General features: G+C 44.5%; 3 protein-coding genes across 3 annotated transcripts; 2 read left to right on the forward strand and 1 right to left on the reverse strand.

Moving 5' to 3' along the window:
* Nucleotides 1-658: 658 nt before the first annotated feature.
* On the reverse strand, nucleotides 659-5623 carry elk3 (ETS transcription factor ELK3; the record flags this gene model as incomplete). Its single annotated transcript, XM_079235986.1, has 4 exons — nucleotides 659-824; nucleotides 3050-3172; nucleotides 4562-5281; nucleotides 5417-5623. 4 exons carry the CDS (start codon nucleotides 5621-5623, stop codon nucleotides 732-734), a joined length of 1143 nt encoding a protein of 380 aa, XP_079092112.1. The 3' UTR covers nucleotides 659-731.
* A 4097-nt stretch (nucleotides 5624-9720) lies between these two features.
* Nucleotides 9721-16559, forward strand: hcfc2 (host cell factor C2; the record flags this gene model as incomplete). Its single annotated transcript, XM_079236058.1, has 17 exons — nucleotides 9721-9886; nucleotides 10550-10698; nucleotides 10786-10946; nucleotides 11492-11694; nucleotides 11838-11922; nucleotides 12034-12137; nucleotides 12403-12633; nucleotides 12764-12949; nucleotides 13170-13234; nucleotides 13889-14015; nucleotides 14298-14354; nucleotides 14440-14495; nucleotides 14875-15009; nucleotides 15117-15302; nucleotides 15391-15679; nucleotides 15779-15851; nucleotides 15943-16559. 17 exons carry the CDS (start codon nucleotides 9721-9723, stop codon nucleotides 15950-15952), a joined length of 2283 nt encoding a protein of 760 aa, XP_079092184.1. The 3' UTR covers nucleotides 15953-16559.
* Nucleotides 16560-19566: 3007 nt separating this feature from the next.
* On the forward strand, nucleotides 19567-26929 carry cep83 (centrosomal protein 83; the record flags this gene model as incomplete). The annotated part of the gene is made up of 15 exons (XM_079236183.1): nucleotides 19567-19766; nucleotides 20228-20378; nucleotides 20559-20651; nucleotides 21754-21885; nucleotides 21973-22224; nucleotides 22356-22487; nucleotides 23136-23250; nucleotides 23928-24072; nucleotides 24215-24364; nucleotides 24606-24681; nucleotides 24764-24921; nucleotides 25026-25155; nucleotides 25417-25520; nucleotides 25682-25868; nucleotides 26239-26929. The coding sequence occupies 15 exons, from the start codon at nucleotides 19567-19569 to the stop codon at nucleotides 26368-26370; spliced, it is 2157 nt and encodes a 718-aa protein (XP_079092309.1). The 3' UTR covers nucleotides 26371-26929.
* Nucleotides 26930-27045: the final 116 nt, after the last annotated feature.

The raw sequence follows: 27045 nt of genomic DNA on the forward strand, positions 1-27045 counted from the left end.
TGGTATCATTCAGTCCCCCATAAAACTACAAATGATGTTTTGTCATGTCCGTAGGGTTAATGTGTTTACTGGTAATCTTTTAGCCTTTAGGTAGAGTTTGTCACCTTTGTAATGCAAACTGTTTTAACGACAGCAGTCTTTACGTTAAGCTAAGCTAAGCTAAGCTAACTGTCGTCTGGCTGGAGCTTCATATTTAGCTCACACACGAGACTGGTATCAATCTTCTCGGCCGATTCTCGGCAGGAAAGCAAATATGTCTATTTCTATTCTATATTGTTGTCTCATGATTCCTGACAGATCATGTTGTGGATCTTGACGTTAGCACGGCGGGGGGTAACATTCATATAATTGTAACCAGTCTGTAACACTGAAGTTTACACCGAGTGAAATGACCCGATTTATAAAATGAGATGAGAAATGTAACGAGGTCTGACCTCCAGTCGATTTCTTTTTGCCTGAAAAGAAGCACCAAACACCCGTGTGAGGAACATGAGGAGTTGACCCGTAGTAAACACAAAGAAATGTCTAATGCGGATACTCCTCTCAGAGAGCAAAGCTTCAGAGTGAAACTCCTGTTTCTTCATATGATGAATGCAAAGGAACAGGTTTCACGTCAAAGCCCGAATGGACTCACAGGAAGTCCGACTCCTGTGTGGTTCATCGTCAGAGTCTAAGGCCGATCTGGCCCGGCTCGGTTTGGCCCAGTTTGCTCTCGGGAGCCCGGGCTGGCATCAGCACTTGTGGGAGCTGGAGGAGAGCAGCAGAGAAGAGGCGTCCATGCTGGGGAACTGGACAGGGAGGTGTCCATTCAGCATGGTGGGGAACTGCAGGGTGGAAAAGACGGATCATATTTAACGTCTCTGACATAACTTTACATAAAAGAAGCATGGACATTTTTCAGCGTAATTTTCTGATGAAGGCTCATTCCATCTTTCGCTCAGATGATGGATAAGGCAACACGTGAGGAGCAGCCTGCTTTTCTTATTTGATAAGAACACAAAGAGGCAATGGAGCTCACTGGTAAGTTATGACATACTTATTACAGGGTTCTTACGGTCATGGAAAACCTGGAAAAGTCATGGAATTTTAAAATGGTTATTTCCAGTCCTGGAAAAGTGCTTCAAAAAAATTAAATCAAATTTTTTTTGGAAAAGTCATGGAAATGTGTTATATTCATGTGTTCATTTACGCTGAGTTTGAAATAATTAATATGCTTTTAAAAGAAAGACGCTCAAAATATAAGCAGGCATCTATATAAATGTTTATTCTTTTAATCAAACTATTGTCTCATTCATTTGTGTCATTTAAGGTTTACTGTATGCTTTGTATTCTCATTGTTAGTTTAAATACTACATTTTCTCACTTTTTCATGTTTACATCGAGATTTCACTAAATGTTTGGTCATGGAAAAGTCATGGAAATCCATTGGTCAAAATGTGTATGAACCCTGTTATAAAAAAAAAGGAAATTTTATAAACATTTTAAGAAGGCGCAACTTTTGGTATTTAGTTCTGTGATTATATAATCTTTAAAATTATTCTGATGTCAAAAGATGATGTTTGTAGAAAAAGTAGACGATTGGATAAGATTTGATATTATTATTATTATTTGATACGAGCACCAGGTGTCGCTGAAGTCAGAAATGATCAAACCCAAAATTGCGGCTTTAAAGAAAATGAATATGGTGAAATGGCGAAAGTCATTGTGGCTTTATACTGATTAAAAATGGAGGGTTATTTTATTATTATTGATAGATTTTCCGATCATTACAAGAATTTTGAGTAGTCATCACATTAATGATGTCACCTCCATAATGCTGACGGTGATGTTAAAGTTTCACTGCGCAATAAAAAAATTAGGAAAACGTATGTTTTCTCTGACGTGGTTGAATGTCGTAACAAACCCGTGTGACGCACATGACTTCACAGCTTTAGTCTGACTGCTGCTGCGTCACAGCAGGAGAGTCTGCTCTTGCTTATATTACCTCGTGGGGACTTAAGTAGTGCACCAGCGTTGTGAGGACTAAACCACCGGTCATTAGATGCTTCACAGTTAGTCCACAGTTGGACTGGACATTGGGGGGAGGGGCTCCTGCCCGACCCGCCCTCTCCCGCTCCCCTCAACTAACAGGAAGTTGCCCCCTCTTCTTGTCCAAGCCAGAACGGAAACATCTGTGGCTTATTTTTGAAACCCTGGCACACGGTGAATCGCACACGCACGCACGCACACACACACACACACACACACACACACACACACACACACACACACACACACACACACACACACACAACTTACACACAACTGTGTGAAAACAACAGCCGAGGTAAATCTGCGGTGTGAAATGAAGGTAAAGACTCTGCACTTATGAGACAGGGTGTGTTGTAAATACAGCAAATGAAAAGCTCTTCCTCTTTTTTTACACCGGACGGTGAAACCGTTTAGAATTTATTTCAATTATCCATGAATAAAGGTTATACAGCATTACAGGGGCAACAAACTGGCATTTTCTCTTAGTATTACTGCTGTGTGTGTGAATACATTTTATGTGTATACTTAGGAGAACCAAGGCAAAGTGACTCGGTTTCTCAACAACATACATCCACAGTTTGCTGACGTAAGCTAACATTAGCCACCGGAAGCTACCGGTCGTACCAGGCCTGGTGAGGTTGTAGCAGCAGAACTCCTGAGTGTATGAACTGAGATGTGAAGTCTACTTTTGGTTTGTGAGCGTGAAGATGTGCTATGTCATGTTTCATGAACTCCATAGTAATAATAATACTTTTAATTCATATAGCGCTTTTCTGAATACTCAAAGACGTTTTAGTGTTGCTTTACTGTCCCTTTATAGGACACTATATTGAAATACTTTATACATATATGGTTACTTGCACGATAAAGGGCTACATTAGGGCTGAGGTCCGGGTTGGTTTAGAAGAAAGGAGGATTTAATGGAGGAAAGTTTACAAAAACAAAGTCCTTGTCAGATTGTTCAACGTGGGACTCATGCCGGTGTGTGTGTGTGTGCGTGTGTGTGTGTGTGTGTTACCTGAAAGAGGGGGACATGGCTCTGCAGTTGTGCCGGGCTGAGGGGTCCCACTGGACTCAGGCTGGACCAGAAATGGATATTGGAGAGGAGAGAACTGGGAGTAAGCAGCAGACCAGACGGAGTCTACGTTAACAAAAAGAGAAATGTAGGATAAATACACCGCAATGGAAATGTTGGTGTTTATTCTGGCCGTGAGCCCAGAGAGCTGCTCATGGTCTGTGGTGGAGTTGTCATGTCTCCCCCAGAGCTCCAAGCCAAGTCTGCCCTCTAGTGAACTCACGTCTCGCAGACAGACGGTCTTGGCAGACTTGACTCCATTCAGGTCAGGAAGCTCCACTCATACAACATTCATGACATCTATTTTCTCCCGTCTCGTCTTCCTTCTGTCTCTTCATATTTGACTACAGACGCTTTTCTTTCTGTTTCTGTCACAGGAACATAGAGACTTCTACCGACGGTTCTACCACGATAGTCAGGAACTACAGTTCAGGAACCACAGTTTCCTCAGCGCGTTTGTGTTTGTATTCTCACGGCAAAGCAGAAGTGCCTCCACCGAGCTCATTGTGTTATCAGAATGTTTTTTAAAAGCCTTATAGCGATGCTTACAATTTAAAAAGACGCCCCCGTGGCGTCGATCATGACCTTTGCTGCCTGTCATCCCTTTCTCCCTTCATTTCCTGCCATCTGTCTATCGGCTTTCTAATAAAGGCATCAAATGAGCTGAGAAATATTTTTGAAATCTGCTTTTCATTGCAGGAACGCTTCCTGTGAAAAGATACAGATTATTTCCGGGCATCTTTGTATCTCAAATTTCCTTTGTTTGGCCGCTCATACTTCTGCTGATCTAAAACAGGCGCATGAGCCTCGGTGGTGTTCAGCTCCACTAAGCCACTTGGTCAGGACCAGCTTATGCTTTGCTTTTGTCAGTTTTTTTGACGATTTACCAGCCAGATCGAGCTCCCGGCTTGACTTGCAACAGACCAGTTTACCCCCAAAAGACCAGAAACCACCGTAAACCGGTTTCTGGGTGGACAACAGGGACTTTCAAAGGTAGGAACTAAAAACAGCTCAGGTGTGCTTTGCAAACACTTAATTATACAAAATGTTCAGGGATGAGGGAACAGTTTAGCGTGCACTTTTGCTTTCCATCAATTAAGTGTTACACTCAGCAGCATATCATTGCTCGGTCTGGAAAAAGGCGTCAGCTGAATGCATGAATGTAGCCAACTGTCCTGGTTTGGTCAGTGTGTTGCTGCCAGTGAATCAGGAGCTGCAGAAACATATGGCTTCACTTATGAACCTCCCTCCCTGGCCTCCTCCCCTCTTTCCGCTCACCTCTTTCCATCTCCTCCCTGTCTACAAGCTTCATTTTCTTCCTCCCTCCCTAAAAGCATCGTCTTTTCTCGGTCTTTTTCTTCTCCTTTTTCCTCACCTAAAGCCACCTGTATTTACAGAAGGACCTCATGTGTGAGTGCAGTGGTGTTAGTACATGTGTTATGTGCCATGTTGTACCTGTGTGGTGAGGAAGGCAGGGGTCAGGGAGCCCGAAGGCAGCGCCGGGCTGTTGAGAGCAATGGAGACGAGGTCACTTCCTGTCAGGAGGAGCGAGGAGGCGGAGATTTCCAAACCTTTGGGTTTCCTGCTTTTCAAAGGCCCGCAATGGGCGAACCTCCTGCCCTCTGGCACCGCCTGTGACCTCTCTCTCTCCCTCTGACCAGAGGAGAGGTTCAGAGGCTGGGCGCTCTGCTCAAACTCAAAAGTCTCTGAGCTCTGGCCCTGCCCTCTCCACAGGGCGTGGGCGGGGCTTTGCGGCGGCGTGGAGGAGCAGGAGGAGGAGCGGGCCTTCCCCGGAGACGGCCTGGAGGAGTGGGAGGTCTCAGCCGAGGACGGGGGCGGGGTGGGCGGCAGGGAGGAGTGGCCGCGGTTGGTCACGAATCGGATGACGGAGGAGCCGTCCCCGTAGTGATCGGATCGGGGCTCCGTCTTGATCGGCCGATGCGGTTCCACGGGGCGCTGCAGGGAGCCCACGCTGAAGGAGGAGTACAGGCTGGAGTGGAGGTATTGGTTTCTCCCGGCCCCGTCCTCGTCGTCGGCCTCGGGCTCCGACGCCGCGCCCGCACTTTCCTCGCTGCTGCGGCCCGACTCCACCACCGCAGGGTCCATCTTCAGAATCTCAGGGAACGACACAAACTTGTAGACGAACTTCTGGCCAATCACCTTCTTGATTATGTTCTGCAGAGGAAACGAGACATGAATTTATTATTCTACGCCCCCTGTATTTACAGTTTTGATGTAAATTGGGTTCCATGGCCCTTCGGACATGAGTCACATCATGAAACCGGAATAGTATCTGTATGTGTTGCGTACTTTGTCGTAGTAGTAGCGCAGGGCTCTGCTCAGCTTGTCGTAGTTCATGTTGGTCTTGTTCTTGCGCAGCCCCCACAGCTTGGCCACATCCTCTGACTTTAGCAGCTTGAACTCGCCGTCGTTGGACGTCCAGCAGATGAGATGTTTGTGGCTTTGGTCGATCAGCAGCTGCAGCAGGAACTGCCAGAGTGTGATGGAACTCTCCATGACGGGACGACACCGGAGACACAGGCGATCTGCAGAGGAGAATCAAGGCCTAATGAATGATAGCCAATGACAGCCACGAGAACATCATTCTGTTGGGAACAAGATGGATAAATATACGTTGACATATTATCCTCTTGTTATAAATCCCCTGTTTTTTTTGTGTGTCAGCAAACAAATGTCCATTTACATGTCCGGCAAACAGAATTTCACACATCCTTAGATTGTTTTCGGGAACCAGACGCCGCAGAAGACATTGAAAGAAGGAAGGAAGGAAGGAAAGGACAGTAGGTGGGTAGCAAGGAGGAACTGGTGTGTCATGGCGAATGCATAACCGCAATCCTTCCTCTAATGCAAACTCCACTGAAAAGCACAAGCATAACAGAGCGGACCATGTCCACCACCACCCATCCTCCCCTGTCCCACACTGAGCCCACGAACTAAACAACAACACAAACATGTAAACAAACACCAAAGGCTCTAGGACAGACCACCTGGCTGTGAGTTATCATATGAATAACTTAAAATATGTCATCTCTACATCGCCCATATGAGCTGCTCTTGGCTGCCTTCTAAAGCAGGATGGAGGCCGTAGGAAATAAAAGTGTTTGTCTATGTGCCCTTACTTACAGAAACTTTTGTTTCTGTAAAAAAAAAAAGAGTAAAACCATGTTGCTTTGGTCTAGAAGCAGTTTTTTTTTTTTCAGCCTTACGTTTAAAAGTATAATTTTTCTAATTGACCTTTATGTTTGTGTATACTGTGTGTGTGTGTGTGTGTGTGTGTGTGTGTGTGTGTGTGTGTGTGTGTGTGTGTGTGTGTGTGTGTGTGTGTGTGTGCGCGAGTGTGCGCAAGTGAGAGAGAGAGAGAGAAAGAGGGCCAGACTTCCGGATGTTTCCATGGTGATAAAGCAGGATGTGGTCAGTGACCTTATGCCAAGACAAGCACGAGTCTAACTGACGTGTTTACCTTGAAGCCACCGACTGTCTGTGAGCGTCTTCCTGTCTCTCTGTCTCTCTCTCTCTCTCTTTCTCTCTCTCTGCCTTTCTCTCTCTCTCTCCAATCAATTTACACTGTGCTTCATTAGCAGGAAGTACAGAACTACTTACTGCCAAAAGAAAATCCAACAAATACATCATTAGTCACCAGATTTAATTTGCAATCATGGAATATCATGCAGTTGCATCACAAATCCCCATGACAACCGCATCTGCCTCAGTAGTGGAGAAACATGGAGGGCAGAGGACCTCGGACATTGCCACCAGAAGTGAGGGTTACTCTCCCTCCTTCATAATCAACAGCGAGTTCAACGTGAAAATGCAGTATGCATCCTTCTTCCTCGCTCTGTCTCTCAAACAGGAACAGGAAACCACCCAGCAGAGCGGGGAAAGTGTGTGTGCGGTGCGAACAATGACCCATCGCCGTTGAACACACACAAACGCATAGCCCCGCTTCCTTTTTCCTGCATGGGTGTGTGTGCTAAGTGATGGAAGAACTGTAGTGCTGTCTGTCTAAACGAGGACTTCCTGTCATTCAGCTTCAGGGGGCGTCTTCCCCGGAGAAAGGCCTTCCTGACGTCCTGTCACTGGGAACCACCAGGAACACACACACACACACACACGCACGCGCTCACACACACACACACACACACACACACACACACACACACACACACACACACACACACACACACACCTATGCTTCTTTTTTAGGCCAACAATTTAAGTCACACAGGTCCACAACAACATATGGAGAATGCACCTATGTCCTCAAGTCAGACTCTGTTTGATCTACTTTCACTACTGCAACTGTGTGTGTGAGTGTAAGTTCACATGTTTTACCGGATCCATGCATGAACCTTCTCCTTCCTCAAATTTGAATTCATCAGATATAAACTCAATATTTTCATAAAACAAAACAAACCAAAAAAGCAGCACACAATTCTCCATCTATTTTCCGGGGTAGCTATTTCTATTTTTTTTTTAGGTGTGTGTGTGTGTGGTTGTGTGTGTGTGTGTGTGTGTGTGTGTGTGTGTGTGTGTGTGTGTGTGTATGGGGAGGGAGTTGGGGTTCTGCTGGAACTCAAATGGTTCTTTGTTTTGCAGCAGTGACTCATTTTCAAGATGTTGTCTGCTGCCAGCTTCAATCCGGAAGCGCATGGCAATTAGTCTGCGAAGTCCAGACGAACCAGAAAGTCTACAACCAGACTTTTAAAGGAGCCACGGCTCATTTTTTTTCCATCGCCGCCGGAACACTGACCTCTTTTCTTTCTTTCTTTTTTTCCCTCCCTACAGATGTAGCGAACTAAATTTGGCCAACTTTACGCATGCGTCTGCGCCAAAGCGGAGAACCCACGGCGTTAACATGTTATTACGCACCGCTTTAACGCTTATTACGCACAGGTTAAACGCTTATTACGCACAGGTTTAATACCTTACGCGCAGCATCGACGTGGTTTTCAAATTGACAGTGAATATGTGAACCTGATCGGCTTTCATTAAACACTAAAACCGCTAACAAGAAGTCCGTTTCTGTCTCTCCGTTACGCGCGAACGGGCGCACGTTAAAAGTTGTAAGTAGACGTAAGCTTGTACCTACCCTGCTGTGGACGGCCGCTGCTCCTCTGCGAGTCTGGCCGTTGTTGTGAGGAGTGTGTTGCGTCTCAGAGCGGTGTGTGTGGTGTTGTGTCGGGGCTCCATGCCGCTGCTGTCTGAAAGCGGATCTGCAGCTTTTCTCTCCCCTGCCTCAGAGCAGGAAGTCGGGACGCGCAGACGGAACCGGCGCACTTCCTCTGGCGTAGTATTCCCGTCTGTGTAAACACACACACGCACACACAGAGGGAGGGGGGAGAGAGAGAGAGAGAGAGAGAGAGAGAGAGAGAGAGAGAGAGAGAGAGATCATCTATATTTAACATAAAAAACACTTTTTTTTACATAGCTCACACACACCTTAACTCATGCATTTAAATAGATGAAGAACGCTCTACCCCCCCTTCTCTCTCTCAAACACACACACACACACACACACCACACACACACACACAACACACACACACACACCCACACACACACACACACACACATAGGCTATTGTAAATCCGACTCACTCAGCGTTGAGCTGACAACTGACGTCACCATCTTCCTGCTCACCGGGAGGGGTTCCTGTTCTTACACACACACACACACACACACACACACACACACACACACACACACACACACACACACACACACACACACAAACGCACTTATCTGTTCTGGCAAGTGAACAGGATAACATCATATCTATACTTTTTTGTATCTATATTTTACTGTCTTTCCTTTTTTACTTTTTTTTTTTATCTGCCATTGCAGCCTTCACATTATTCAAACTGGATTAAGTGTTCTGAACATAATTGACTGCAAGATAATAAATAAATAAAATCATATACACCAGCTAAAAATACCTAATACCAGATGATTAAATACACAATACCACAGCGTGATTTCCAAAGAGTGTCTATGTTTGAGAAACAAACTCATGTGGGAAGCCAAAATCACCTTTCCAGTGAAGCACCTGACCACATGCTCACAAACATTCCCACAGTGTGACAAACAATGGAATTATTGGTAACCAAATAAGACCAAAAAGTAGCATAGAAATGAATTGGGTCTAATGCTCCATCAGTGTTGATAGAGAACTCCTTTGCACAATGAAGTGACACAAAGGTGTTCTCCGCTTGAGGAGGAGGGTGTGCATGACTCAACCCACTCTGCACTATGGACTGTCCTGGTTATCCTGCGGCTCAAAGGCCATGTCAACATCTGATGTGTCCTCGCCATTGATAAGGAACACGTGTCATCTTGAAGCGGGCACTCCACCCATTCTTTTTCTTTTTTTTGTGTTATTTCCCAAGCCTAAACCGAGATAACCCTGGTGACATCACCAGAGTTATTTAGTAGTCGTTGTCGCTATTTATTTATTTAGCTTTTTAATACCCGGTACACGAGACGAAGTGAGACGTTGTGTCACTCTCGCTCTTTAATTCCCGGACGCCTCCTTGGCTACGCCCACATCTTTGAAACGTCAACAGCGCCAAACTTCAGGCTCCCCTGACGGGAAAATGACCACTGGAGCCGAGGAGCCGCTATGGAGGAAAGTGCACCCCGTCACGGGAGTGGTGCCGCGGTCCAGACACGGACACCGAGCGGCTGCCATACGGGAGCTGGTCGTCGTGTTCGGTGGTGGGAACGAGGGGATAGCGGAGGACCTACACGTTTACAACACTGGTAAGCTCACGTTAGCTCGCCGGCTAGCAGGTTAGCAGCTAATGTTTTTAGCACAAGCAGGGGCTCAAACAGCTGCTGGTTTGCCGTTAGAGGTTCATTTAATAGGTCTTCGACAATGTTTGCATACTTTTGGCAATACGGGATGTATTTGTGCAAACTAGACGCTAACTTGAGCTGGATAGCGTAACTTAAGGTGAGTAGTTAGCGTCAGTAACTTTAAGAATCCCCCCCGAATTGAAACGTTACTGATTAGCGAGCTAACGGCTAACTAATGTTAGCGTTCACAGGCAAAACCCAATGACGAGCCAACACATAAGCTAACTACTAGGTTAGCTAGTAGTGTGTAGCTGGCGTTAATTTGTTTGGTCAGTGCAGCATTAAGTGAATAAAATGTGACAAAACAACCCAGTTAAGCATAACCTTAAACATTCTGGCTTTAACAGTATGTTGTACTGGTGCTATGATCATTGCTCCACACCAGCCTGTCTACATTAGGTTAAATTAGTGCAACAAAGGCCATTCAATTGACAGCTATTAGTATTAAATGTGCTCTTCAGGTGGTGAGGTTGTGTTGCTACTGCATACAAGGAGTATTTTGTTCAAACGGGTTGTTTTAAAAATGTTCTGTCTAATACAATGGCTGACATCTGCTCGTTTTTACAGTTTCAAAGCAGTGGTTTCTGCCGGCGGTGAGGGGTGACATCCCACCCGGCTGTGCTGCCCATGGCTTCGTCTGTGAAGGCACCCGTATACTGGTCTTCGGGGGTATGGTCGAGTTTGGGAAATACACCAACAGCCTCTATGAACTTCAGGTAATGCCGTTCACAGTTGTGATTCCAACCCGGTTGCTGTCGTGAAGAACATTTTTAAACTCTTGACTTTGGCCCCGTGTGGCTCAGGCTAGTCGCTGGCTGTGGAAGAAGCTGAAGCCCAGAGGCCCCAGGAACGGCTTGCCTCCCTGCCCTCGGATTGGACACAGCCTCACTCTTGTGGGTAACAAGTGTTATCTGTTTGGTGGGCTGGCCAATGATAGTGAAGACCCCAACAGCAATGTAACAAGGTACTGCGTAAATGCACATAAGAAATGCAAAAATGTATAAAAGGTTTGTTAACTGGGTTTTGTTGCGAATCCTAAAAGCAGAGTGAACTGGTTGTTTGGGTCTGATTTGTGAATATGGAGTTGGGTCAGTTGTTTTTAACATTTTATCCATCAAGTCCTGTACTAACAATTATTGATACTTCTGCAGATAATATTTTTAATTTGTGAAACATCTAAAAGAAAAGCTGTGGACCCTCTCTTGTGAGAAGTTAAAACCAGAGACTGGTATTTTTTCACAATTTCTTCTTCCAAAATGACTGACATGATTGATCGATTATCACAATGGTTGCAGATTATTTACCATTGGAACAATCCATTTTTTCAGTTTATAACTTTTAAATTGGGGTTGAATCCAGAATGTGCTTTGACTGACTGACTTGTTGATCATGTGCAAATCCACAATTCAACGAAACCTTACCGCTAACTAGCGTGGAGACTATTCAGTTTTGATATTTAACCTCTATGAAGATAGTTGCATAAATGAGTTTGACTTTTTTCCATCCTAGATACATGTGTGATTTCTATGAGCTGGAGCTGCAGTCGTTATCAGGGACGAGAGGCTGGAGCATCCCGGAGACGAAGGGGATCGGTCCCTCAGCTCGGGAGTCCCACACCTCGGTTGCTTACACTGGCCTCGGCTCCCCGAAGCTCTACATCTTTGGAGGGATGCAAGGACGCCGGTTAGACGACCTCTGGCAGCTCGACCTCAGTAGGTCGTCCTTTACATCGTTTAGTTGCTACTGTACCTTGAATTAAATACAAAACTGTTGTAGGCTATAGGCTTATTTGCATGTGTGCATGTTGTGGGAAACAATTCTCTGTAACATTTGAACTTTCGTTTCCTTTCTTCAGACACAATGGTTTGGTCGAGGGCTGAAACCAGGGGCCCCACGCCACTTCCCAGAAGCCTTCACTCTGCCAATGTTATTGGAAACAAGTAAGATCTGTCATCATCGGTGTCATATCTCTGGTAAAGCAGATGTCTAGTTTGTATGTGACATCTGACCTGGCGAACCTCAACAAATACACCATGTCCTTCTGTCCGCAGGATGTATGTTTTTGGTGGCTGGATTGCTGTATCCGAGGCCGACAAACACAACGCTTTACAAACTGAATCCATCTGCAGTGACTCTTTAAGCGTACTAAACTTAGGTCAGTACATTTCTCTATACATATATCCCACGCTCTTGTCAAGAGTTGTCATGTAGGGTGAAGCCCTGGGGGAAATCTTTATGGGTTAAGTTTTGGGAATATGTGTGCTTTGAAACATGAAGTTGTGTCAACACCTCTTTGTAACGTTTTAACCACTGCTTAAGGGGAAACTGCTAGGATGCACATTGTCTCTTCTTCAGCCCATGGGGTTTCTGCATCATTCAGAGTCCAGCAAGTTCACTTCTGCCCTGCTTTCCTGTCACAGACACCATGTGCTGGCAGAACCTGGGCCCAGAACCGCGAGGCGATACTGAGTCCCAGCTGCAGGGCCAGGGCCCCCAGAGTGACGATCAGTATGCCTGTCGGCCCAAAGCCAGGGCCGGCCACTGTGCTGCCGCTGTCGGGTCCAGGCTTTACATCTGGAGCGGCCGAGATGGATTTCGTAGGAGCTGGAACTACCAGGTCTGCTGCAAGGACCTCTGGTACCTGGAGACAGGTGAGGATGGAGAAGCTGTTAAGAGAGGCTTCAAGTGATTGATCACTGAAGTTGTATTTGTTTTTGTTTGCTGTACTTTCTGAATGAAATTGTGTTCAGTTCCTCAATATATTCTATTTTTTGTCCTCAGACCGACCAGCTGCCCCGGAGGCAGTGTTACTCATCAAATCCACAGTCAGCCTGCTTCACGTGGCGTGGCGCCCCCTGGCGGCTGCAGACCACTACATCCTTCAGATCCAGCCTGCGCCTCGACCAGCCAATGCAGCCAAACCAACTGGAACAGATGGACTGGACACCAAGGGTACAGACTCTGCCGGTATGGAGAGTGCTTATATTCAGCTTTCTCCTCAGTGAGGTTTAGGACACAGCAAAATAAATACAGGGAATAGTTAAAGATTAGAAAGAAAAGAAACAGAACAATTTTACTGCCTGTAAAATACATGAACAAAAAGGAAAGAATCCTGTTTATCAGGGTGACATTTTATAAGGAGATTTGTGGCACTACAGTGATATTTTGCCTTCTCTCTTTTTTTTAGGTGTCCAGTCTCTTCAGCCTCAAACTGGAATAACCACTATTAAAGAAGCGAAAGCATCGGCCCAGGTAGATGTGACTTACTTGACATGCTTGAATCTGTAAACAAAGATTTAGGTTATTACATGGACCTGCTAGATCAAATGTACCATTCAGCATATCTAATGATATGCTGAATGGTACATTTGATCTAGCAGCAGACTGAACACAAAGATGTTGGTACTTTTCTTTTTAGACTGAACTTTTTCTACAGGGCATTCACACTGAGAAGAATTCAAAAGGCAAACTACTACTACTGCGTTTTTCCCTATTAGATTCAGTTGTGAGTCACCTCTATAACCCTATTAGCACGTGACTAGTGTTACCAGGGAACCCCTGGATATTACGCCTCGTCTGTTTTTATGTGGAACATTTGTACAGAATAAGTTAAATCTGTATCTGATGTATTTGTTTAACATCAGCTCATATACAAAAAATATCATACTATATGATATTTATATTGAATATAATACATGTTATTATATTAAATAGGCTATTTCATGTTTATATAATACTCTCCAAGACCTCTTGCTCCTGTGCCAATGGGTCTCCATGCTGTGTAGCCAGATTTAACTTCCTACATCTGCACCCAAACTGCTGTCAAAACTTCAATAGTTCTCGAACCAGGAAAAAGGCAGAAAAAAAAGTTTGGTAATTTTAATGAATTTTCTCCCTGAATTTCAGGATGCTTCAGCAGAGCAGGGAACTATGGGAGAACCGTCCAGCAGCTCAGCAGAGACCAACACAAGAGGAGGAACGAGTTCTGTGAGGGAGACGGAGACGGAGACGGACCCTGACGCACAACGCTGCGGTGCGTCTTGATGTCAACCGATTAGACACTAGTTCATTTCTGTGCTTCCACAAATGTAATGGTCGGACAATAAAAGATGCAGTAAGCTTGTCTAAATAAATACCGTTGCATCAATAACTGTTTTTACCCCAGTTATGGAGACCGTTCTCTATTCCCCACACAATGTTTTGAACCGGCCTCGTCAAATACGATTCGTCTTCTCACTGCAGCTTGAGCGGTACTGCAGTTTTCTCAGCTTTTGATCCACTGACCTTTCGCCCTCTCTGTGCGTGTCGGTTGTAGGTGCTGGACAGGAGACCTCAGCCACAGAGGTCAGCAGCTCAGCTCAGCACCAGCCAGGTGATGATGACGCTTGAATGTCAGCGATACATCGGACTGCATCTGTGAAGTGAAATTTACTCTGGACTCTCCTTTGTGTTTACAGAGTCCCGACCTGTTACTGCTGACGAGACGACAGACTTCTACGCCCATGCACACCAGGTCAGATCAGGGCCCGGCCATGTGGTGTTTAAATAATAGCTCTATAGTTGTTGTGATATCTTAATTTTTTACAAACCTTTTGTCTTAACCCTTTGACGCTTATAATCATATCAGCAGGATCATTCTAGCAAACTCATCTGTCATTATGAAGTAATTGTTTTTAGAAGTCAATCACAAAGCATCACATTTACGATCAGGATGTGACAATTAATCATTGTACTGGATGTTTGCGATAGTTTTTTTTTTTACTACATCCCATGTGGAACGAGTCACAATAAATTGAGTGTATTCAATACATCCCCCACCCTTTGACGGTAATTATTCGCTCTTTTATCATAGTTTAACTAAGACTAGACGCTCTCTCCTCCCGGTCCAGCAGAATCCAGACGAAGCTGTGTGGTTTGACGTTGGTGTGTTCAAAACGCTCTTCTCTGAGGTCAGCCACTACTTCCTACCTGCTGACGGTGACCAGGCGACTGCTGCCGTCAGCAGCCGGCTGCCAAGCACTAAAGAGGTAAAAAGAAACAACCTCCTGTGCATTGATGCATGGTGGGTGTTGATTGGGTCTCCATGAAGATGCCTTTCTTCTCAGCCACACATCCTCATCTGCCCTTCCTCCAGAGAAAGCTTCCAGGGCCTCAGGACTATCAGAGCAGAGCGAAGCAGGAGCTGGCTACCGGTCAGACCTACAGGTTCAGAGTGGCGGGCATCAACTCCTTCGGCCAGGGAGACTTCAGCGCTGTCAGCGAGTTCAAGACCTGCCAACCCGGGTTCCCTGGAGCGCCCTCTGCTGTCAAAATTACCAAGGTGACGTATCAAAAAGATTCAGACTGATGCGATAAGAAAGAGTCACTGTTTTCTTCCCATTTCCCCTAATGCCCCTCCTCCCGCACAGGCCAATGACTCTGTCCACATCACATGGGAGGCTCCCCCGTCTCCGTCAGGCCGGATCTTGGAGTATTCCATGTACATGGCGGTAAGGAAGAGCCGGCCCAGCAGCGCCGGTCAGATGGCCTTCATCAGGATCTACCGCGGCAACAAGACGTCCTGCTCGGTGAGCACCGCCCAGCTGGAAAACGCCCAGATCGACTGCTCCGCCTCCAACCGGCCCGCCGTGGTCTTCCGCATCGCTGCTAAGAACGAGCAAGGTTACGGCCCGGCGACGCAGATTCGCTGGATTCAAGGTGGAGGACGAGTTTGAGGGTTCTTCGGTTTAAACCTTCTTGGGGTGGTTTGGATCCCAACTTGACTCACCCTCTTGTTTCTGTCTCTTTTTTTTTTAGATTTCAGTAAATTGCGAGCGTCAGCATCCAAAGCCGACAGCAATGCTGAGGCTGACCAGGATGCTGCTGACAGGTAACCACGGCGACTCCTCATGAGCTCCTTTCGTTTTCACTTTCTAGATTTCTTTTATTTAATTGTCTCGTTTTCTCTTTTTTTCTTGCAGCTCCAGTTGAAAATGTTTGTGTCTATGACACCGTGTTTTGGAAAGAGCACATGTTCACTCAGGAAGTTGGCCACGAAGATGTTGTATATTTCCCGAGATAGTTTTGTTAATTTATTTCTTTTATGTATTATTACCTTGTAAATAGATGTTCATAGTTCACCATGTGACTATTTTAAACAATTGTTTTGTTAAGTATTATGTCACTACCAGACGGAATTACTGCTTCAGCCACAGATTTTTTTATAAAGTATGTTGTGGTTTAGAATGAAACGCAGATGCTTAAATGTTTTCAGGACCAGGAAATCAGAAAGATATTTTTTTAACGTGGACCATTTTTAATTGACACGGTGAGGTTTTTGATTCCAGCTATGTCTACAGTGGAGTGTTATTGTTGTTTCACGATGAGGTCATTTACTATGTTCGGGTTTGGGTTAAGATCTTTGTTAATGGGTTTTGTTAATCTACACATGTTACTACACACATTTTCACAATCTATTTCATTGCTGCATCACATTTATTTGTTTATGATTTTGTAGCATTTCTTTTATTATCATCGACATCAGATTATTCACATTACTTTTTTTTTTTTTAAGTTTTTTTTAAAAGTTTAAAAAAACCTGTCCTAAATAAAGAAAAGGTTGCTGAATGAAACCAAAGAGCGGAGCACTTTTTACCTTTTCTGATATTAATCAAAGTAACAAAAATGCCCCAGATATTGAAGGAATAAGTCAACTGGTTTGACCTGCTCACCATTTAATAGGCAATAAGTACTATCATCATCTTTCCTAGCCTACTCCATCATATCTGGATTATTCAGGCCGTTTTAACCGGTGTAGTGAAGGAACGTGGACAGAGGCCCAATCCCTACCTCCACCCTCACAGATTTTGAGGTGCTCCCGCTAACTCCGTGAGGGTTTGGTTCTGTCACGTTGTCGAGTCTCTGGCAGACATTTTGAGCCCTTTATGAACCCTTTCCGTAAATCAGCATTAGATGCCAACTTTGCCTAAGGGAATTACCCACAGTTCATAGCAATGTGACGTTAAACACGCAGTTCCCAATGGAAGAATGGAGACGTAAATAAAAAGGTGAACAAAGAGACACGTGGGCGTTTAGCCCGATAAAATACATTTACACAACAACATTAAGGATTAAAGATGGAACATGAAATCAGAGGAATGCAAGCAGAAATTACATGTATTTTTTTTACACAGATTTATTCAAACATTTTGTTTTGTTATTGAAGCTGTTTTGACAAAAGAGTAAATAGATTATTTTACTTTTCATCTCATGAGGAAAGAACCTGAAAGATGTTCAAATCAGGGAATACAAAGTATAAAATACATACCCACAATTATACGCAATATTTTTTTATGTAGTCACGTGATATCTGTCCCATTCATATTTACACCATTTCAAGCCCTCACAGCCTCTCACACTCAACCATTTACCAGCTGACTAAATCCATCAGGGTTTGAGGGTTCAGGGATGACATTGGGATTGGGCCTGACTGTTAACTGGACATCACATCATGTTCTTGCTTTAAAACAAAAGAAGAAAAAAGATTCCTTACTTCCAGAGAAGAGCATTGCTCGTTTTATATGAAAAAAAGATGTAACTTTCAGGTTGAAGGTTTGGTCAGGATATGCACATACGAGTATTGTTTATCTTTAACATTCTGCATTAAATTAAGCTGCTGACTCATTATTTCCCTTAAGACTTGTATTTATCCCTTTTTTTTGTCCCCAAGAGTAAAATGAACTCGTACTAGCCACATAATATCATAACCATTGGCTACTCAAATATAGTTAAGTAAATATGAAGGACTCGTATATATGCAGTCAATATAGGTGATGAATTAATTACCTAGTTAAAATGGAGATGTGTAAAAAGAAGCAGTCCCAAAACCTGGAAATATGTTTCACAGAGGATGTTCCCTCGTTTGGTTGAATTGGGTTTTGGTTAGATGCCTGAAATGAGATCTGTAGTTAACACAAGTTTAATATATTTACATGTTGTGTTCTACGATAATAAAGACGTCGACAGATTTTTGAAACTTCTAATTGTATTTTACAAATTGGCTAAAAGACTACAAAACGTCATGACGCCGACACTGTCGTCATTGTTTATACTCGCTATTGCGACCGTGGTGTAGTTCATCTGTGAAAAGTTACCTCGCTGATCAAAACGTGTTTTTTATTATTATTTATTGTTATTATTATTATTATTATTATATTCCCAAATCAATGTGAAAATCTCATAGGCCTAACTTCCGGGTTTGGCCTACAAATATACGTCATCATTGTGCAACTCAATGGTAAGTAGCAGAGCCCTGGTGGATAGTTATAAACTAACTCATGTGGTTTTATCTATATATGTGTACACAGCTAAATGTATAGAGCCAGCATGAAAGCGTTGATAGAAATAGCCGCTTGACGGGGTTCGTCTTCCTTTAACGAGAGAAATGCACTCTAGGAAAAAACTCCCATGATCCCCCAGTTTGTAGTCTAAAGATTAGCAACCTAGCTCTAGCTAGCAAAGCAAACGGACAGAAAGCAGGAAAAGAAGCTCTAAGTTCAACAAAAGGTAAGTGACTGTCGGCAATAAATTGCTAAAGTCTGACAATTAAATGGTGGTGTTGTTTAATAATACTTTATAGTGTCGTAATTCATTCTTATAAACCCAAATATGCGCTGGATTGGACACAAACTTGGTACGTTAGCCAAGTTTCCGAGCTAAAGCTTCCGGTTGATCTTGCAGCTAAATTAGTGGTTTTATAATTTAGTTTGAACTGTACTTATGTTTGCATTTCCATGGAGAACAACGGTCTGAATCCTGGTGATAGTTTAACTGTAGTTTCCTGCTTACAGAGCATTGCTTTGTCTTTGAAGGGAAACTGTCAAAGGCTATAGACGAGCTAGTTAGCGTATGGTCGCAAACAGCGCCATATTTAAAAACAACTCGATGCTTTTGACCCATTTCAGACGTCAGTTTGCGTTTTTTAGTCTTCAATTATGACCAAGCACACTTGTCTGATGCGCATGTCCGGCGTGAGTTAATTTAGCGTGACGTTAACGCTGCAAACGGATGTCAACAAACAAGAAGTTCACGTTAAAGTTAACGTTGAATAATGTTTGTCCGACCTGTCTTTATTTCTTTAATTGTTCTTATCTTTGGTCTTCTTATGAAACTACAGATTATGCTGCGACGATATCATTTAGGAGGCAATGGTTCATTTATTCTCAGTGACATTGGTCTAACATTCACCTCCATAAGTGGTCAAAGTGTTTTAGTTGTAATCACAGGCTGCGTATGCACAGCTGGTAATGGCGCTCACTAATCACTTGAGACTGATTCAGAGCCTTGACTGCTAAGAGGTTGTGATTCAACAAGTAGCTGTGGGACTCCTCTCAAAGCCACCATGGTAACTAACTGACAACAAAAGCCAGGAATGATTTTGGCCCTCTAGGAGAGTGCAGACCGTTTTTGTCACTATTAAGAACAGAGCTGACTATTCCCCCTTTAAAAAATAAAAAAAACAAATACAGACACAGCAATTCCTTTGCTTTGTTCAGCCAGCTTTTCTTCATCTCTGCCCATATTCGTCTCTTTGCTGCAGAGGTGAGATGGCCTCCTCCGCCCTCGGCCAGTCGGCACCCATCCTCAGCAACCTGGAGCCTGGCATGGGGCAGTCTGCAGCCATGCTGGGTTTGTCTGCTGGGCTGGGAGCAGCAGAGATGGAGCTGCAGAGGATACTCATCGACGAGAGGATGAAGTGTGAAAACCACAGGACCAACTACCAGACAATCAAGGCTGAACATGCCAGGTACATTTATGTTGAGATCAACTTTTCTTATCCTTTTGGCAGTCTGTCTTTAGTCTCATATTGGTATATATAGGCATACAAATATGAAAGATATAACGTTGTAGGGTTGCTGGAGGAGAGAAAATGTTGAAAAGAAATAATTTCTACATAACCGCATATCATCAACAACACAAGGGACGGGATGATATAGGATTTGTATTGCCTATCAGGTTGATAATCGACTTATTTAAGATACTTTTTCATAAAATAAAAACCAGATTTTCATTATAAAAAGAACGGTGTTCCGTCTGTGAAGCAAAACAAGATGTATTTCTTAACATGTAAAGAGAGAGATTCCAGTATGTTTTAGTGTAATTTCTTTAGAGTTGTATGCACATTTAGATGATTATTGAGATACTATCGTGATTTTGCAGGATAAGCGTGACATGACATTTTCAGTTCCTCCTATGTCATTCTTGCAGCTTGCAGGATGAGTTCACGCAGGCGCAGGGTGACCTGAAGCGCCTGCTGAGCGACAGACAGTCTCAGCAGGAGAAGCTGCAGCTGCTGTTGGCGGAGCTCCGAGGAGAACTGCTGGACAAAACCAGGGAGCTGGAAGAGCTGCGAATGCAGGTAAACCAACTCGAGACTCGTGGGAATGATGCAGTCTTCTGCTCTTTGGTTGTGACTCTGGCATGCAGGGTTACGTTCACAGATCAATTTTTTTTTTAAATACATCTCTGCAACGTGACTTCCACTGACTTTTCTCAAAACGCCTGTGTGTGTGTTTGTGTGTGTGTGTGTGTGGACCAGGTGATGACCCCTCAGCGGCTGGAGCTGCTCAGAGCTCAGGTGCAACACGAGATGGAGGCTCCAGTCAGAGAGCGGTTCAATAAACTGGAGGAGGTCAGTCTGTTTGTGTTTGATAGCTCAGTGATGTCGGACATAAGTGCTTTACATTTTCTTTGTATTAACATTACCCATGAGGGGGAGAGAGATGGTTGCTCCCCATATACTTATATTTAGTGTACAGTTTCCCTCGTCATAATGGATGTCAGAAATGGATAACTCGTACTGACATTACATTACCCTTCAATAAAATCACACCTTATCTCTTCCTAGCTCCACACTCAGATTGGGAAAATTCTTTAGTAAACCTGTCGTAGGAAGAGGTTAACGGAGATGCTGCAATAGCTTTCTATAATTACAGAAAAGCTCAAATATACCCGTCTGTTAACCTATTTATTCTATATGCAGTAACCCTGTTTCTCTATATGCTGAGCTGTATGTGTTCAACCTTCTTGAGCTGGAGCAGCAACACCTGTTTTAATGACCACAAGACACATTCAACAAGACCAGAGTTCAGACCTTTCAGCATTAGCTTTATAGTGTAGTTCAGCCTCCCAGATCACTTTCCATCCATCAGACCAATCGGTTGAAAGACAAACAAAGCCTGTCAGGCTTTCCAAATATGGTACGTTCTATGCTCTTTTGGTGTGACCTTCGGTTGGGTCTAGATGACCTTTTGCAGAACACACAATTCATGTGTTTAAATGTGTTTACTTGACCCAAGTTCCATGACACAGAAAGTGTCTTTGCCCACTTCATAATCTCTAGAGACTATTTGTTATAAAACCAGATGTGTTCAACATAACAAGTTACATATTACGTTTTCCTTATGATCCCAATTGTAAGGTGTTCAAACTATGTTATATGATGATTTTCTCCAACACACCTCCTGGTCACGGTCTAACGCGTGGTTAGGTTTCCTATTTTAATGAGGATTAGAAATTAGTCTGTGTGCTAATTCTGATTGAAGCTATTCATTGCATGATTCAAAGATATTTTCAACAAATATAACAAAATGCTTCTGAACAGGATTACCAATCCCAGCTTTAAATTGAAAGCCTTTTGACAATCATTGAAAGTTGGCGCTTTCCAGCTAATTTCCATTTTGTCTGCTGGATTGCTTCTGCTCTCACATGATTTGTGTGCTTCTTTGTTTCAGGAGACTGAGAGGTACCGGTCTGAGTACAACAAGCTGCGGTACGAGTTCACCTTCATCAAGTCCCAGTTCGACCACCAGAGAGAAGAACATGCTCACGTGTTGGAGGAGAGGAGGATCCGCTATGAAGCAGAGGTTTGTTGTTCGGTTGGTACGCATTTGAATAGTTTGTGCTCACTTTGCCTCGTAATAAAATGTCCCCTCCCCCCCTGCTGTCGTCAGATCTCTCGCCTGGAGGCGGACAGAGAGGACCTGGTGGCTCAGTACCAGGGTTCAGACCCACTGCGTGATGGGAAACGAGTGGAGGGCCTGCTGAGGGAGAAAGCCCAGCTCCACCTGCGGCTGAAGGGCCTGGAGGCAGAGGTGGCCGAGCTCCGCGCCCAGAAAGACAACTCGGGCCAGCAAGCCGAGAACGTCCAGCGCATCCAGATCAGACAGCTGACGGAGTCTCAGGCTGCGGGGAAGTCGCTGGAGGTGAGACGTCCTTTATCTTTTAGTTTATTACTGCGTTGTTTGGGACGAGCACTTCTCATCTTGATTGCTTGATGACGTTGCTGTACATATGACTGATGGTTGGATCTGATTTGTTGTTGTTGTCGTGACAGGCAGAGCGTCAGTCGTTGCGTCTGCAGCTGGAGCGAATGGAGAGCGAGCTTCATCTGACACACGAGCAGAACAGCCAGCTCACGGGACGCCTGAACAAAGCTGAGCGAGAGGTCAACTCTCTCACCTGTCAGGTACGCAGGTTTTTGTTCACCTTTGACCCCGTCCTGGCTGTCGATGGGACCATTAGTGTTTCATGGTTTTGGGTCGGCCGCCATAGTCCTGCTCATGCTTGACCCACGGTAGCTTTTACTGTTCTTGTCACAACATGAATTCTAGTGGTGTAACACACTTTAATTTCACAATTGTAACACACAATTTATGATATAAAAGAATATCAGCCAATTTCCACCATAGATGACTATAACAAAGTTATAGTAAATGATAACATTGACTTTTGGGCAGTGAAGTTATTTTTGGGATGGTGGCGAAAACTAGTCTTGAGTCTTGTTTACCAACTGCTATAGCAAAACAACAACACAAGCAATCTGTAGAGGCCAGAATGGCTCATTGACGAGAGGCAATCCTTGTTGGCAGCAACCCCAAAAGTTTAATTTGCTTCCCTTTTTTTTCTGCTGATCTGATGTGTAACTCAGTGTTGATGCAATACCAACAGGGAGTTTTAAAGTCCGTTGCACCCCATAATGAATTCAAATTTGTCGTCATGAATTGCGCCTGAAGTTAATTTAAGATACTCAAGTTTTTCACCATCTACTTGGGGATTGAAGTAAAAAAAACCACACAAAAACAGATTATCCATAATTTGTCTTTGTGGTTCTCAGATTGACAGCCTGAAGCATTCACATAAACTAGAGGGAGCCAGCGTCAAACTGGAGTGTGCTCGCTCTAAAGGAGAGCTGGAGAGGGAGAGAGACGCACTGCAGGCGCAGATAGATGGTAAGGAACACACACACACACACACACACACACACACACACACACACACACACACACACACACACACACACACACACACACACACACACACACACACACACACACACACACACACACACACACACACACACACACACACACACACACACACACACACACACACACACACACACACACACACACACACACACACACACACCGAACGATACGTCACTTTGAATGTTGCCGCCGCACTGAATTGTGGGTCTGCAATACCAATACAGTGTTAATATTTGAATAGGCCTCGGGCCACTTTGTACTTGAAAAGTTGGGCCCTGAGGTCAAACAGGTTAAGAACCCCTGATCTAGCGTAGAAGATATAGACAGTGCACTGGTATGAACTTGACCGGTAGAGCCTGAAGACGTACTTATCATTCGGCTGCCATAGAAACGGGCCGACTACTTTCATATTGCAGATATTTTGCAGGTCACATTTATTCACACATGGCTTTACTTCAGTGCACAGTGGCACAGACACCGTGTCAGTATGTGAAGATGAGCTAAAGTCCAAAATAAGTCATAGAGAAACAACCATAAAAACATCTGGGAAAATTATATAGATTATATGTCGCATTTGTCTGACAGAATACTCAATTTCCCCGTTTCCCCTCCGATTCTCATGCTAACTGGTGTCTCAGGTCTGCAGGCGGACGTGGAGGTGTCCAAGTCTGCGGTGGAGCGACACAAGGAAGTCCTCGTGGAGAAAGAGAGGGAGTTGGTGAGGAAGGTGCAGTCCGCCCGCGAGGAGGAGTTCCGCAAAATGGCAACCTTGCACGAGGAAAAGTGAGAATCACTGTTGTTTTATTCCAGTTACTGATACGAGTCGCCTGGTAGCAAGTCTCTCTTTGCACACATGCACGGTGTTGAATTCTTTTCTCATCCTCTTGTTTCTGTCATGGTCTTTTGTATTCTTTTCTGTTGTTAGGTTGGAGGTGGAGAACCACCTTGCTTCTCTGGAACAGCAGAGGGCGCTGCAGGACGCTGCAGCCCTCTCCCAGAAGGAGGAATGGGAGGAGCGTCTTCGCATCACCCAACAAGGAGAGGAGTCGGCCCGCAAGGAACTGCAAAACCTGAGGTCGGCTTTCTACTGAATGTTGGCTGTTACAACATCTAGACAACTCATAGAGATATGTGTTACTGGTCACATAGAAAGACCTGTACATGTAGAGCCACAGTTTATTCTCTGATTATTTTTTTTATGAAGTGGTGGAGTTTGTACATTTATACAAAAGATAGAAATGATCACATTTCAAATAGCTTTTCTTTGTTTTGGCATTCATTTAATCTGTTTTCAATGAAACTGTTTTGTGTCACAGAAGTAAACTACAGCAGCAGAGCTCACATCTTGAGGAGCTTGAGAGGCAGAAAGCAGAGATGTCTGACCTACAGCAGGTACCTCACAGGGTAGTTTGTCCTGGAGCCAGCCAGGCCAGGGGAGCTGGCTGACATGAACCCGTTTTGTTTGACCCAACAGCAGAACCAGGAGCTGGGTGTCCAGCTGGGGACGCTGTCTCACTCTGAAAGTGACTTGATGGAGAAAAACCAGCGACTGAGAGAAACTCTGGACAGAATCAGGGAGGATCTCCGGACGGCCCGAACCCAGGCTGAGAGGAGCCAACACGAGGCAGAGAGGTACTGCTCGGCCTCCTGTTTTATGTCGCTTAGATAATTACAGCCATCAAATCATGCATCTTTAAAATATTGCTCCAATAAACCACTGTGTGTTGCTCCTCCAGGCTGGTGGAGGAACACCGGGTTGAGTGGTTGGAGGAGAAACACAAGCTGCAGGAGCGAGACGCTGAGCTGCAGCAGAAATACTCTCGGAACAAAGAGAAACTGCAGAGGGCGGCAGCCGCCCAGAAGAAGGTACTGCTGCTCCTGACAATGTACCCAATACTTTCCAAAAAGGTTTCTTCATTCTACACGTTGTCTTTTTGTTTTCAGACCAGTAAATGTACAAGTGCAATCTACATCTTATCTGTTTTCTGTAGAGGACTCAGACAGTAATACTGTGTTGGTGTGCCTTCGCTTATTTACCCCTTTAGTAACATTGAAAAGGTCTCAGGAGTTCTTCTTGGAACATGCAGATAAAGTGTGTGTGTGTGTGTGTGTGTGTGTGGTGCACAGAGGAAAACGCTGACGGAGAACAAAGAGAAGAGGCTGCAGGATAAGATTCAGTTGCTGGAGGCCAGGATAGAAGAGCTGGAACTGGAAGCTGCTGCAGCAAAGAAGTAAACCTGCCAGATTACTTTTGTCAACTTGGCTTTATATTTCTTGAAAATGAAGATATGTCCTTTTTAACATTGCCTACAAGTAACGTATAAATTAACTCAAATTGTGTGTCGTGGTCTTATTTTAAACGCCACATGTAAACCTCCCCCTCTCTGTCTAGGTGCTCCTCGTTCTCAGGGGAGCAGGCTCAGCTGAACAGACGACTGAATGAGCTGCAGCGACGGCACAACGAGTTTCGGCGTCTCCTGGGCGGTCCGGGTGCCTACAGCGCTGGCCCCGCCTTCCTGCCCGCCTCACACACCCCCTTTCTCCTCCTCGGGTCTGAGGGGCCGTTAGCCAACATACCAGTGAGCCTTACTTTGTTGCATCAGTGTGTAGCTGGATGAGAACGCTGTGTAGAGTAATGGAGACAAAAAACACCTGCTAACGGAAGCGGCAGTATTTTATGTTATGTACAGCATGCAGGACATCTGGAGTTACAAGTTAATTAAAATATTAAAAACAAACCCACATGGCAGAGGTTAACGACCACACATCATAAAACCTCCAGTCTGTAGCAGTAGAGCCGATCCACCACAGTGAACACACAGGAAGAGGTGTGTGTGTGTGTGTGTGTGTGTGGTCGAACACGGCCTGCAGAAATGTGGCCAATGTGGCCGTGCTAACAGTAGCTTGTTTGGTGCTAACAGTAGCTTGTTTTCTCCCTCCGTGCTGCAGGAGGAGCAGCATCAGAAGGAGCTCTCCCTGCTCCGGCGGAGGCTGGAGGACCTGGAAAGCGCTCAGCAGCAGCAGCTGGAGGAACTGGGATCTCTGGTGCAGCGGGACCCCACTTCCCAGCCTGACCTCTGACCTCTGCACTACTTGACATTAAGAGCGAGATGAAGCGCTTCTCATTTCACAGTTTGTGTTTCCTGACCTTGTGTTTTAGTCCCTCCCACCTGAGATGAGACCGAAGGACACAAGGAGTGATGAAAGGGACATTTAAAGTCCTGGTAAAATAAAATCTGAGATTAGTTTCTAAAGGACTGAACTATAGTGATGAATTGTGAATAAAGCACCACACGTCCCCGGCCCCATACAGCTCTTAAATTAGTCACTTTGACCTCTTGCTCTGCGTTAACTTTCTGCGAAAGTAACGTTCAGCATTGAGACGAGCAAAACGTTGTATAGTTCCTGTGCATGAAGTAATCAAACCTCACCCACAATTGGCTGTGGTATCAGAGCAGATTGTTGCTTATTAATTGACGATTTATAAACATGCAGTTATTTATCATCATTCTAATTTACCTGGGAGGGTTTTCTGTGGTGAGAAATTGTATTGTATGTGTTTTTTTTTGTTGCTTTACCTGACTTTAACAAAATGAGACGCGCAGCATCCTTTTTAATATACAACTGTGCAACCTCGCTCCTCAAGATGTGTTTAAAGAACTGAGACTTCCTTCAGTGTGGCACGCTGAGTAGAGAAATGAGAAGAGCTTTCATGTGAAAATGGAAACATTAGAATAGCGTGTACGTATCTAATGT

The sequence above is a fragment of the Taurulus bubalis genome (genome assembly GCF_910589615.1).
Source record: "Taurulus bubalis genome assembly, chromosome: 20".
NCBI lineage: Eukaryota > Metazoa > Chordata > Actinopteri > Perciformes > Cottidae > Taurulus > Taurulus bubalis.